The 12,658-nt window shown below is 40.2% G+C and overlaps 2 protein-coding genes across 2 annotated transcripts in view; both read left to right on the plus strand.

The window, feature by feature from the left end:
* LOC140888004 (uncharacterized) overlaps positions 1-6,034 on the plus strand; it is a 33,639-nt gene extending 27,605 nt beyond the window's left edge. Inside the window, exon 11 of the mRNA XM_073295675.1 lies at positions 5,843-6,034. Within this exon, the coding sequence (XP_073151776.1) occupies positions 5,843-6,034 (192 nt within the window). The remainder of the gene's footprint in view (positions 1-5,842) is intronic.
* Positions 6,035-7,171: 1,137 nt separating this feature from the next.
* On the plus strand, positions 7,172-7,636 carry LOC140888005 (uncharacterized). Its single transcript, XM_073295676.1, has 2 exons — positions 7,172-7,325; positions 7,458-7,636. The coding sequence occupies exons 1-2, from the start codon at positions 7,172-7,174 to the stop codon at positions 7,634-7,636; spliced, it is 333 nt and encodes a 110-aa protein (XP_073151777.1).
* Positions 7,637-12,658: the final 5,022 nt, after the last annotated feature.

A 12,658-nucleotide genomic window follows, 5' to 3' on the forward strand; every position in this document is an offset into this window, starting at 1 on the left:
GGAGCTAATGATGTGTCGCATGCGTGAAGGGACTTCGGTCCGTGATCATGGGGTACGAGTGATTTGGCTCATACAGAAGTTGGTAACCCTTGATTTGGTGTTGGAGCATGAACTCAACGTGGACTTACTACTTCTATCTCTTCCTTCTTCGTTTGACGGATTTGTGGTGAATTTCAATATGAACAAGATAGAGGCCTCCCTTGAAGAGATGGTCAATATGCTTGTGACATATGAATCCACATTAAAGAAGGATAAACCGGCTTTCTTGGTGGGCTCCTCTTCTTCTGCTAAGAAGGGGCCAAGTACAAAGGGTAAGAAACGTTCTGCCCCACCCAAGAAAATCGAAGCCGAGATGAAGTACAAGACAAAGGCTTCAAACATGGAAAAATCCAAGGATGTTTGCCATTACTGCAAGAAGCCCGGTCATTGGAAGCGTAACTGCAAGGAATATCTAGAGCAGTTGCGAACTGCGAAGGGTATGTTCTATATTGAAATAAATGTTTCACTTAATACTACTTCTTGGGTATTGGATACCAGATGTGGATCTCACATTTGCAATGATTTGCAGGTGATGACAAGAAGTCGCAGGCTTAGAATGGGTGAGACCCAGCTGAGGCTCGGAAATGGTTCCAGAGTTGAAGTTAAAGCTGTGGGAGATATTTATTTAATTTTGCAGAACGGTTTTAAGTTATTTTTGAGAGATGTTTTATTTGTTCCGGATTTGATTAAAAACATTATTTCTGTTTCTATGCTTGATAGAGATGGTTATTCTTGCAATTTTGTGAATGGGATTTGCAATATTTACAAGAATGAATGTTTGATTGGACATGGACAACTTGAAAACGATCTATATAACTTAAAACTAAAAGACGTTCCAATAAATTATATTGATAAACCGGCAACAACAAACAAAAGGAAATCGATAGCCAAAACCCGGCAAACCTTTGGCATGCTAGGCTAGGTCATATTTCCTCAAGGAGGATGAACAAGCTAGTGGGAGAGGGCATGTTTGATATGTCTGATATTAATTCTCTACCTACTTGTGAATCCTGCCTGAAAGGAAAAATGACTAAATCTCCTTTTAAGGGGAAACCTGAGTGTAGTCAAAATCTGTTGGATTTGATCCATACAGATGTTTGTGGCCCATTTAGAGTTGGTACTCAATATGGCCACACCTACTTCATTACCTTTACTGATGATTATTCTAGGTATGGGTATTTATATTTAATGAAATATAAGTCTGAAGCATTTGAAAAGTTCAAAGAATTCAAGGCTGAAGTAGAAAACAAGCTAGGTAAAAGTATTAAAGCACTTCGATCGGATCGAGGTGGAGAATACTTAAGTACCGAGTTTTTGGACTATCTAAAAGAGAATGGGATTCTCTCTCAGTGGACTCCTCCTATGACACCACAGCTGAATGGTGTATCGGAGAGTCATAATCGAACTTTGTTGGACATGGTTCGATCCATGATGAGCTTCACTGAGCTTCCACCTTCGTTTTGGGGCTATGCGCTTGAAACGGCGGTATTGTTGTTGAACAACGTCCACACCAAAGCAGTGGACAAAACACCATACGAGTTATGGAATGGAAAAGCTCCTAAGTATTCGTACTTGAGGATTTGGGGATGTCCTGCTTACGTGAAGCAGACAGTGGGAGATAAGTTGGATAGTCGATCCACCTTATGTTATTTTGTAGGGTATCCGAAGAATTCAATCGGATATTATTTCTATTATCCTGCTGAAACAAAGGTGTTTGTTTCAAGGAATTCCACCTTCTTGGAGAAGGAGTTCTTATTGGATAAGAAAGGCAAGATGATGGAACTCGAAGAAATTCGAGAAGAACCCGAAATACAAAATAACGATCCTACACCTCAGGAACCATTGATAGACACGCCTGTACCTAGAAGATCCGAGAGGACTTCTAGACCTCCTATTCAATATGGTCTTCTTCTTGAAGGGGATCAAGATGAACCCGATGTTGGATGTGATCCAAGAAACTTCAAGGAAGCAATTTCTGATGCGGATTCAAATTTATGGCTTGAAGCTATGCAGTCGGAAATAGATTCGATGCATACAAACCAAGTTTGGTCTTTAGTAGATCCTCCCGATGGAATTGTTCCAATAGGGTGTAAATGGATCTACAAGAGAAAGCTTGGGCCTGATGGTAAGGTATTGACCTAAAAGGCGCGATTGGTGGCGAAAGGTTATACTCAAAGACAAGGAGTTGACTATGATGAAACCTTTTCACCAGTTGCAATGTTCAAGTCCATAAGAATCCTTATTGCCATAGCTGCTTGGTATGACTATGAGATATGGCAAATGGATGTGAAGACTGCTTTTCTTAATGGTGACATTAAGGAAGAAATCTATATGAAGCAGCCTGAGGGGCACACATCCATGGGAAGCGAGCATAAGGTATGCAAGCTTCAGAGATCAATTTATGGTCTAAAACAAGCATCAAGAAGTTGGAACCAGAAATTTGATGAAACAATAAAGGATTTTGGTTTCATCAAGAACCCGGAGGAACCATGCGTGTACAAGAAAGTAGTTAAGGATGCTGTGACATTCTTAGTACTTTATGTTGATGACATCCTACTCATTGGGAATGACGTAGGGATGTTGCAGTCAACAAAGATATGGTTATCAGGTAGATTCTCGATGAAGGATTTGGGTGAGGCATCCTATATTCTAGGGATACAGATCTATAGAGATAGATCTAAGAGAATGATAGGACTCACTCAATCAACCTACATCGACACCATATTGAAACGGTTTTCAATGGATGGGTCCAAGAGAGGACATCTACCCATGTGTCATGGAGTTTCTCTATCCAAGTCTATGTGTCCCAAGACGGATGAAGAGATATAGAAAATGACACATGTACCATATGCGTCAGCCATAGGTAGTATCATGTATGGGATGATATCTACCAGACCGGATGTAGCATTTGCTCTGAGTGTCACGAGCAGATATCAAGCTAATCCCGGTCAAATGCATTGGAAAGCCGTGAAGGACATTCTTAAGTACTTACGAAGGACTAAGAATATGTTCATGGTATATGGAGGAAGAGAACTAAAATTGGAAGGCTATACCGACTCTAGCTTCCAAAGTGACGTGGATGACTCGAAGTAAACCTCTGGATTTGTGTTCATGCTCAATGGCGGTGCTGTCTCTTGGAAGAGTTCCAAGCAGGACACCACAGCGGATTCCACCACTGAGGCAGAATACATTGCAGCATCAGCTGCTGCTAAAGAGGCCGTTTGGATGAGGAATTTCGTCCAAGATTTGGGCGTTATTCCTGAAGTTGTTGGTCCAGTCCCGGTGTACTGTGACAACACGGGTGCCGTTGCTCAGGCAAAGGAACCAAGGTCTCATCAAAGATCCAAACACGTACTGAGGAAATACTACATCATCCGGGAGATTTTGGAAAGAGGAGACATCACTGTCGAAAGAGTGGCCTCTGCAGACAATATCACTGATCCACTTACTAAGCCCTTGCCAGGACCATTATTTGACAAACATCGCGAAGCAATGGGTCTACGTAGTATGACTAGTTGGCTTTAGGGCAAGTGGGAGATTGAAAGAGTAGGTTCCCGGTGAGCCAACTTGTGGCTAAGGGCTTTGATGACTCTTTGTATAAACAATCTTTTGTTTAATATAATTTACACTTTTATTAATGGCAATGACTTTATCTTTTTTCATATTGTTATATTGTGATATACTATTGTTGTTTTGATAAAGACCTTGAATATACTATAGTGTATGTAAGATGTGGTAGAACATGGGGATGTCTATCATGAAACACATCTTATAGTCACTGTATATTCTAAACTGTTCCTAGTCGATTGAGCCGTCCGATAATAAGGATAAGGATCGCTCGAGTTTGAGACTAGCATTTGCGATGCAGAGTACCACGTTTCATTGGTAAGGAACATAGAGATGTTCGAAGCATGCAAATGGATATTCATACGATGAATGATCGAACTACCCTATTCGGACTTTCCAAGTGGTTATCACTTATCGAGTGGATAAAGTCCGCGGTTTTGGTTGTACACCATTAGTCCTTACTACTTGAAACATCATTGAGACTCTATATGCTAGTACTGTGCTTTGACTCGTTTACCGACTCTATTGGGGTCATCAGGTGTCGGGATTGGGTACAGTTACAACACATATAGGAGTCGATGCTTTGTTGTCAAGGATTCACCACATACTTGCGAGTGTGGATATCCTATGCGATCTGAGGAGATATTAGTGTGACGAATCTCTGGCCAGAGTACATGATGTGTTTTAAGAAATGGTTTCTTAGTAACACATGCGATGTCACTATTTGATCTTCAAGATGTATTGCATAGTTATCGAATCTCGAACGACTCTCGATATACCAATGGTTGTTGATTCGATCGGGATATATGGATGAAGGGACCGTACTGTACGCTAACCAAAATCTATTGGTTCTTGTAGGCACTATCAGTGATACCTAGGGAATCATGGGGCGATGTTGCTAGGCGCTCTTACCATGATTCGATGGGCAAGTCGGAAATTGTTGTTCCGAGTCACAAGGAGTTGTGAGCCCACGGCTAGCTTTATCCCTGAACCATTGAGGGTCACATAGAGTAATGGATTTTTAATCCCCGTTGAGATAGTTAAATTTAAAGAGTTAAATTTAATGAACAAAGAAGTTGGATTTCTTAATTATGTGTAGAGGAGTAAGATTTCCTAAAATGACATAGGGATGGGCATTTTTGGAAATCACTGAATTCGGATTCAGAAAAATTTATCTTGACTTTAAAAGGTGCAGAAATTGTTTTTGTGCACATTGTTGAAATCGGTTTATCAATCGGAGTCATGATGAATTTTATATTAATTTCTGAATATGCGGGCTTTGCTTGTCGGGCTTGAACTTATGACTAATGGGCCCTAAGCTGTTAGTGGCCTACATTATAAATAAGTTATTGCAATACAGAAATTATACACAACAGGTCACAAATTTTCGAAAACCTAGCTGATTTTCTCTCAAAGTGGCCGTCCCCCCTTCCCCTCTGCTCGGTAAAATCCAGTCTGTGAATTTTGAATTGCAGTCTGGTTTAACGGATCAAATTCGTTAATTCTCTTCGTAGAAACTTCTGATAGATTTTCTAGTGCAATCTATCAGAAGGATTAAATATCCGTTCGTGGACCTGATTGAAGAACAGTTCGTCCATCAGTTCCAGGGATATACAACAAGAGCAGAGCAATCTGTTGGTGTCCATAATCTCGATTCGAGATTGGAGGTAAAAATTTATAATTGTTATTTAATTTTTACACACACAATTTAATCGTAAGGTTTTGATACCCATTATGGAATCGTTCCATATAAAATTTTTAAACTTTCGCTGCACCGGGTATCAATCCTGATTGATCTGATCGCCGCGTTCTCCAACATCAGCGGTGTATGATGGCGATTTTTGCAGATATGGTGGAGGACGTGATGGAAGTGTTTATGGATGACTTTTCAGTATTTGGTTCCTCTTTTGATCATTGCTTGCATAATCTATCTCTTGTTTTGCAGAGGTGCCAAGAAAAGAATTTAGTTCTTAACTGGGAAAAATGTCACTTTATGGTTCAAGAGGGCATTGTCCTTGGACATAAAGTGTCATCCTATGGATTAGAGGTGGATCGAGCCAAAGTGGTTGCAATTGAGAAGCTTCCACCTCCGAAGAATATCAAGGGCATCAGAAGTTTTTTAGGACATGCAGGGTTTTATCGGCATTTCATCAAGGATTTTTCTAAAATCACAAAACCCCTGTGTAATTTACTTGAAAAAGATTCTACATTCATTTTTTATGATGATTGTTTGCAGGCCTTTGAAAAGATCAAGACGGCATTGACCACAACACCCATCATGATTGTGCTGGATTGGAAGGAGCCCTTTGAGCTTATGTGCGATGCTAGTGACTATGCAGTGGGCACGGTATTAGGCCAAAGGAGAGATAAGATTTTCATAGCTATATATTACGCCAGTCGCACCATGGATGCCGCACAGCAAAACTAAACTACCACCGAAAAAGAGATGCTTGCAGTAGTTTTTGCTTTTGATAAATTTCGTCCATATTTAATTGGTACTAAAGTAGTTGTTTATACTGACCATGCAGCAATTCGCTACTTGTTTGCCAAAAAGGATGCCAAGCCACGCTTGATAAGGTGGATTCTACTTTTACAAGAGTTTGATTTTGAGATCAAGGACAAGAAGGGTAGCGAAAATCAAGTTGCTGATCACTTGTCAAGATTGGAGCTAGAAGACGTGAAGGAGGAGGAGAGCATAAAGGAATTGTTTCCGGATGAACAAATCTTTGAGGTAAGTTCCTTTATTCCATGGTTTGCTGATATTGCGAATTTCTTGTCTTGTGGTGCTATGCCTCCAGAGTTGAATAGACATCAAAAGAAGAAGTTTTTCCATGACGTTAAGTTCTACTTATGGGATGATCCCTATGTTTTCAAACGTTGTGCCGATCAAGTGATTCGAAGATGTGTGGCGGGGCAAGAAGCAAATGAAATTTTGGAACAATGCCATTCCTCACCCTATGGAGGACATTTTGGAGCCACCCGAACTGCTGCTAAGGTACTACAATCTGGTTTTTATTGGCCTACGTTGTTTAAAGATAGTTATACCTTGGTGAAATCATGTGATAAGTGTCAAAGAACGGGAAATATTTCAAGAAGGCATGAATTACCCCTCACAAATATTTTAGAAGTAGAATTATTTGATGTGTGGGGTATTGATTTTATGGGTCCCTTTCCCCCTTCTTTTGGGTACACTTATATTTTATTAGCAGTTGATTACGTTTCAAAATGGGTGGAAGCCATTGCCACCTCAACTAATGACGCTCGTGTTGTAGTTAAATTTTTGCAAAAGAATATCTTCACGAGGTTTGGAACTCCACGAGCAATAATCAGTGATGAAGGTACGCATTTCTGCAATAAGATTTTTAATACCATGCTCACTAAGTATGGTGTCAGGCATAAGGTGGCGTGTGCATACCATCCTCAAACCAATGGCCAGGCGGAGATCTCTAACCGGGAAATCAAACAAATCTTGGAGAAAACGGTTAAGACAAATCGGAAAGATTGGGCAATCAAGCTAGATGACGCCATTTGGGCCTACCGCACTGCATTCAAAACACCCATTGGGATGTCTCCCTACAGGCTGGTTTTTGATAAGGCATGTCATTTACCGTTGGAATTGGAGCACAAGGCATTTTGGGCTATCAAGAAGCTAAACATGGATCTCGAAGCATCCGGAGAGTTGCGGAAACTACAGTTGAATGAATTGGATGAATTCCGAAGTGAAGCATATGAGAATGCCAAGATCTACAAAGAGCAAACAAAGAAGTGGCATGATAAAATCATTGTGCATAGGGAATTCGAAAAGGGTCAGAGAGTTTTGCTATTTAACTCTCGGTTGTAATTATTTCCAGGGAAGTGGAAATCGCGATGGTCAGGGCCGTTTCTCATAGAGACAGTTTATCCACATTGTGCCATTAAATTGCGGTGTACAGATGGAAGAACTTTCAAGGTTAATGGGCAGAGAGTCAAGCACTACTTTGGCAACGAAGTACTACCCGCATCCAGTGCATTGCTTGATGATCCCAACTAAAGACTGGTGCACGTCGGGCTGATGACTTTAAACCAAGCGCTTTTTGGGAGGCAACCCAAATTTTCTAGTTTTTGTCTTTGTTTTCTCGTTTTATTTTTTTTTTGTTTTTTGTTTTTTCGTTTTTACTTTTAATTTTGTTGTTTTGGAAGTAATTTGGTTTTTTCTATGATTTTTGCAGGATTTTGGATACCAATCTCGAACCGAAGGGGCGCCCGCGCTATTAATTAGCGCGCCCGCGCCGCTCTAGCATGACAATGGTGAAATTTTTCGAGCTCAAGGCGCGCCCGCCCCTCCATCGGCGCGCCCGCACCGTCCCTCTACCAAATTTGTGCCAAATTTTTTGAGATGAAGGCGCGCCCGCCCTTACCACTCGCGCGCCCGCCTCGCCCCTGCTATTACAAAACTCACAAATCGAGATGAAGGCGTGCCCGCCCTTACCATACGCGCGCCTGCCCCGAAACCGCTTTCTTCCATATAACCTACTCTTTTATTTCCTTTCTCCCAAATCTTTTCCCTAATTTCTTGTCCACCTTCTTCCTCACGATTTTTTCCCCTCTTCTATTGTTCTAATCGGCTCATCTATCTATTCATCTCCACCCCCACAATCTAATTTCTTTCATCATCTATTTGACGCGTGACGGTCGAACCACTTTTTTCCAGGGCACGCCTCATTTAATTTTTGGAGGATTGTACATTGGGGAAGCTTTTGATTATCTACTCTTTTCGGACTCATATGGAGTAAGTCGTTCTTTTGCTACTTCTAAAAGTGTTTTGGGTGGTGAGTATTTCGAAATTCTACTCGTGCGATTCGTGGGTCTTGAAGTCTTAATTGATTAATCCATCTTTGAAGTGTGAATTCTATTGGATTGTTGCGGAAGCGGTTGTTGTTGTGTATGGATTGTGGATTAGATTTAAGTTTGGGGAAGTTGTGATTGTGGTAAATTGGTTAATTGTTGCGTGACTTGCGGTGCACATTAAGTGTTTGATTCATGGCACCAAAGAAGAAACAAAAATTTGTTGCATCCTCTTCTCATGCTAATCCGGAACCTGAGCCGCAGCGTTTCTGGAATGAGAGTTCCGAACATCATTATCAAAATTGTCTAGGCAAAACGATATTAATGGAGCGTGGGTTTGATACGACATCGGGATTTGGGAACGATGAGTTTTTTAGTACAATTGGTAGGGCTCTGAATGGGCGTCAATGGTTAAATTTTGTTAAGCCACCTCAGGATGCAGTCGTCCCAGTCGTTCGTGAATTTTATGCGAACTTGAAAGTAAAGCACATGCAGTTGAAAGTGCTTGTCCGAGGCCAGCTAGTGCCTTTTGATGCTCACACTATTAACACCCTGTACAACCTTCCGCCAGTATTTCACGATGAATATGCGGAGTATCGAGCGAATGAAGTGGATTACGCGGTGATTCTGAGCCATATTTGTGTTCCGGGCGCGGAATGGCACATGGGCCGTGATCATCAGCCTTCTAAGTTGAAGAAGACCGAGCTAATTCCTGATGCTAAGCTGTGGTAAAAAATTTTGTGTCTCATCTTAAGCCGACTGACCACGAGCATGAGGTGACACGAGAACGAGCGATTCTTGTTTATTGTATTTTGGAGGGCAAAGCAATCGACTTGGGACAGATTTGTCAAGCAACTATTCAGGGTGTGGCGGCAGGTAAGACGACTGGCGGGTTTGCATTGCCCGCACTTATAATTGATCTTTGTGAAGCGGCTGGAGATGAGTGGGGCAAGAATGAAGAATTGTTGAAAGCTACTGCTTCTATTGCTTGTCATACTCCTTTTCGTCTGATACCGGCTTCTGAGCACCGAACTCGCTCTGAGAGGCGAGATTTTAATGAGAGAGCAGCTGGAAGAAGCGGCCCTGCACCCCAACCTCAGGTTCCCCCTGTTGCGCCCGATCGTGTTGCTCTTCTGGAGGATGAATTGAGAGCGCACCGTCAAGAGTTTTGGACATTTCAGCAGACTACTGGTGTCTTTATGGACCACATGATGGATTTTACAGATGCTTTGAGATATCAGTTTCCACAGGCTGCTAGTTTGACTCATCCATTTCCTCTGTATCCACAGTGGCCGCCCACTTTTGGCCCTTTAGGTCCGTCCCATGATGATGCCGCTGATGATGGCGACGACCACTGACGGTCGTCGTTTGTGGTACATGTCATTTATGCTTTCTTGTTTTAATTCCTTGAGGACAATAAATGTACTAAGTTTGGGGGATTTGTGTTAGTTCTGACTTTTATTATTTTTGTTTAGTTGCTTTTGCTTTTGTTTTGTTTTTATTTTAGTTGTTCGGTTCTTAGGAGTTGTGTTGTGTTAGTGTGTGGCTGAATTTGAGAAATTTATGTAGTTGTGTTTTTTTTGGTGAATGATGTTGAGAAATCATAATGAAATGGATTGATGGCCAATGATGTTAATTTTTGTTTTGTAACTGAAGTCCATGACTACCTGCCTAGCTGACAAAATTTTGAAATAAACGGAACCAAGTGAACAATTGAACTCCTATATATTCTGTGATTTTGCTTGAATCTGAATCTTGAGACAGACAAACATAAAAATGATTGAGGCATTGTTTGGATTTTTTGGGCCTTGAATTTTATTGAATCAATTTATCCTTAGTTGCCCATTTGAGCTTACACGCATATTAGTACTTAGAGGTACGAGAATTCTGAAACTACTTGTGAAAATCATCGTTTACTGCTGATGATTATTTCTTTCTGCACTGATTGAGATTTGTATGATTTAATTGTGGATTGAGACTTGTCTAGAACTAGTTCGGACACCCCTCGAGGCGAAATACGGGCAAAACTATGATTAGGAATGATTTAGGCGATTTTTCTGAATTCGTTTGAGCCTTTCAAGCTACCTATTATATATGTTATCCCTAGTACCTTGTTTGAGCTTTATTGAAAATCGAATGGCATGCGTGTAAACGTGTGATGAAACCCCCATTCGTCATTATTTCAAGGTCCTACATTGACTACCTGAATAGCTTATATACTATTTCCTACCTTTAAGGGAGTAATTTGAATGCTAAATTATTATATGCTCCTAGTTTTTATTTTTGAAAAATGGAATGGTGTGGTGAATGAATGGAAATGAGGAAGGTAGTAGAAAAGAAAAAAAGAGTTGAAAAAGTTGTGAAAAGAAAAGTTGTGAAAAAATTAAAAAATCAATGAAGTGAAATAAGTGTGAAGTTGTGAATGAAAAGGAGTTGACATTAGAGTTTGAGCATAAATGTGAATTACTCCTTATTTGAATTCTTTTCCTTCATTTGTAGCCATGAGCCAGGCCTTGCATTATAAGCTTATTAAGTCCTATTGACCGAGTCACAGTTGCCCAATATACTAGTGGAGAGGGGTTGCGAGAATTTAGCCTATGGACTGTTGATTGAAACTTTAATGATTATGAATTCTTGATCGAAACACGCACACACTACGTTCTTTGAATTAAACCAATTGAGTGTGGTTGTGATGATATATCCGTGAATTTGATCCTGCTCTACCATGGAAGTCCTCATGATTTGTGAATGTTTGAATTGAGTTAAGAGAAGAGTATTTTGAAACGTGAGTTGCGGAGTTTATGAGGTTGAATTACTTTTCTGGCTAACTTATTTTTCAAGTGTTAGTAGGACAGATATGATTGGATTTAAATTGTTTTGGAATTCCATACTGATCATTAATCCATAGTCATTCTTGATGGTTGTTGTTCTTGCAATTGAGTGGAGTTTGTGTTAGTTTTGCTCGAGACGAACAAAAGTTCAAGTTCGGGGAAATTTGATAAGTGCATTTTGTGCACTTAATTTGTATATGATTTTACTTGACTTTTGGAATTTATTGGTAGATATTGCGTGAAATTGTTGTTGTTTTTGTGTTTGTAGGAAGTTATGGACTTCGATGTGTTCAAGTGGAAATAAGCTTCAAAGATGGAAGTTTACAAGGAAATTAAAGAGTTGGAAAAGGCTGAGTTCGAGCTTGAGGGGCGCCCGCCCTATCCCTAGGCGCGCCCGCGCTGTTACTGAAGAACTCAAGAAGAAAAGTCGAGCTGAGGGCGCGCCCGCGCTGACCCTAGGCGCGCCCGCGCCGTTGAAGAATGTTCAAAAGTTTGTTTTGCGAATTGAGAGCGCGCCCGCCTAGTTTCCTGCGCGCCCGCGCCGTCGTCTATTTGGAATATTAGAGTCCGACTGTTTATGGAAACTTTGGGGATATCTTTGGTATTATTTTGGACGATTGTTAGGTCATATTTAGGGTATTTTTCTGAGTCAAAAATCTATCTATCAGCCGCCAATATTTTAGAGAGCACTTTTGTGAGTTTTTGGAGTTGAAGAACTGAAGATTGCTTGGACCGAAGACGAAGACTTTTCGACCGGACACGGAAGAAAGACTACGGCTTTGTTTCTTCTTTTTATTTTCTTTTGATTGTTGAATTATGTTTGAGATATTAAACATTATTTGGTTTTTATTGAATTCGAGCATGAACTAAACTTTTCTAGTCTAGAGGTTGACGTAGCTTGGTTGAGACATATTCATGAATCTTTGATTTTAATAAATTGAATTTCTATTGATTAATTATGTTTCTAGAATTGAATGTCTTCTTAATTTACTGGCCATAAATTGAGTTGTTATATTTACTTAGAATCGTTGCTCGGGAGAGGGGATTTTGAATAGGATCAATAGGAACTACACTGTTAATTGTTTATATAGCTCGGGAGAGTATATAGCTTTAATAGAACCTTTAAGGAACATCATTTTACACATATCACTACATCTAGATTTTTAATAGGGATATTGAAATCGAATTGTAGTTGATACACTCTATTTGTAGCTCGGGAGAGGGGAATAGAATAATGTAAGTGTTCTTGGTTATTAATCAAAGGAAATTCATAAAATAGATTAATTAGGATTGAATATTGTCGAGACCAAGTGAAATCAAAACCTCTGGACTATTTTTCTCTGATTGATAATTCCTCGAAATTTGTGTGTGTGTGAGCTTGATAATTTCTCATTATT

This window comes from Henckelia pumila, chromosome 3 (genome assembly GCF_033568475.1).
Source record: "Henckelia pumila isolate YLH828 chromosome 3, ASM3356847v2, whole genome shotgun sequence".
Taxonomy (NCBI): domain Eukaryota; kingdom Viridiplantae; phylum Streptophyta; class Magnoliopsida; order Lamiales; family Gesneriaceae; genus Henckelia; species Henckelia pumila.

Bases quoted from the DNA above. Each gene is read 5' to 3' on its own strand.
- LOC140888005 (XM_073295676.1), top strand. From the start codon at position 7,172: ATGTCTCCCTACAGGCTGGTTTTTGATAAGGCATGTCATTTACCGTTG. The intron at 7,326-7,457 runs GTGAAGCATATG...AATTATTTCCAG, and splicing joins TGAATTGGATGAATTCCGAA to GGAAGTGGAAATCGCGATGG.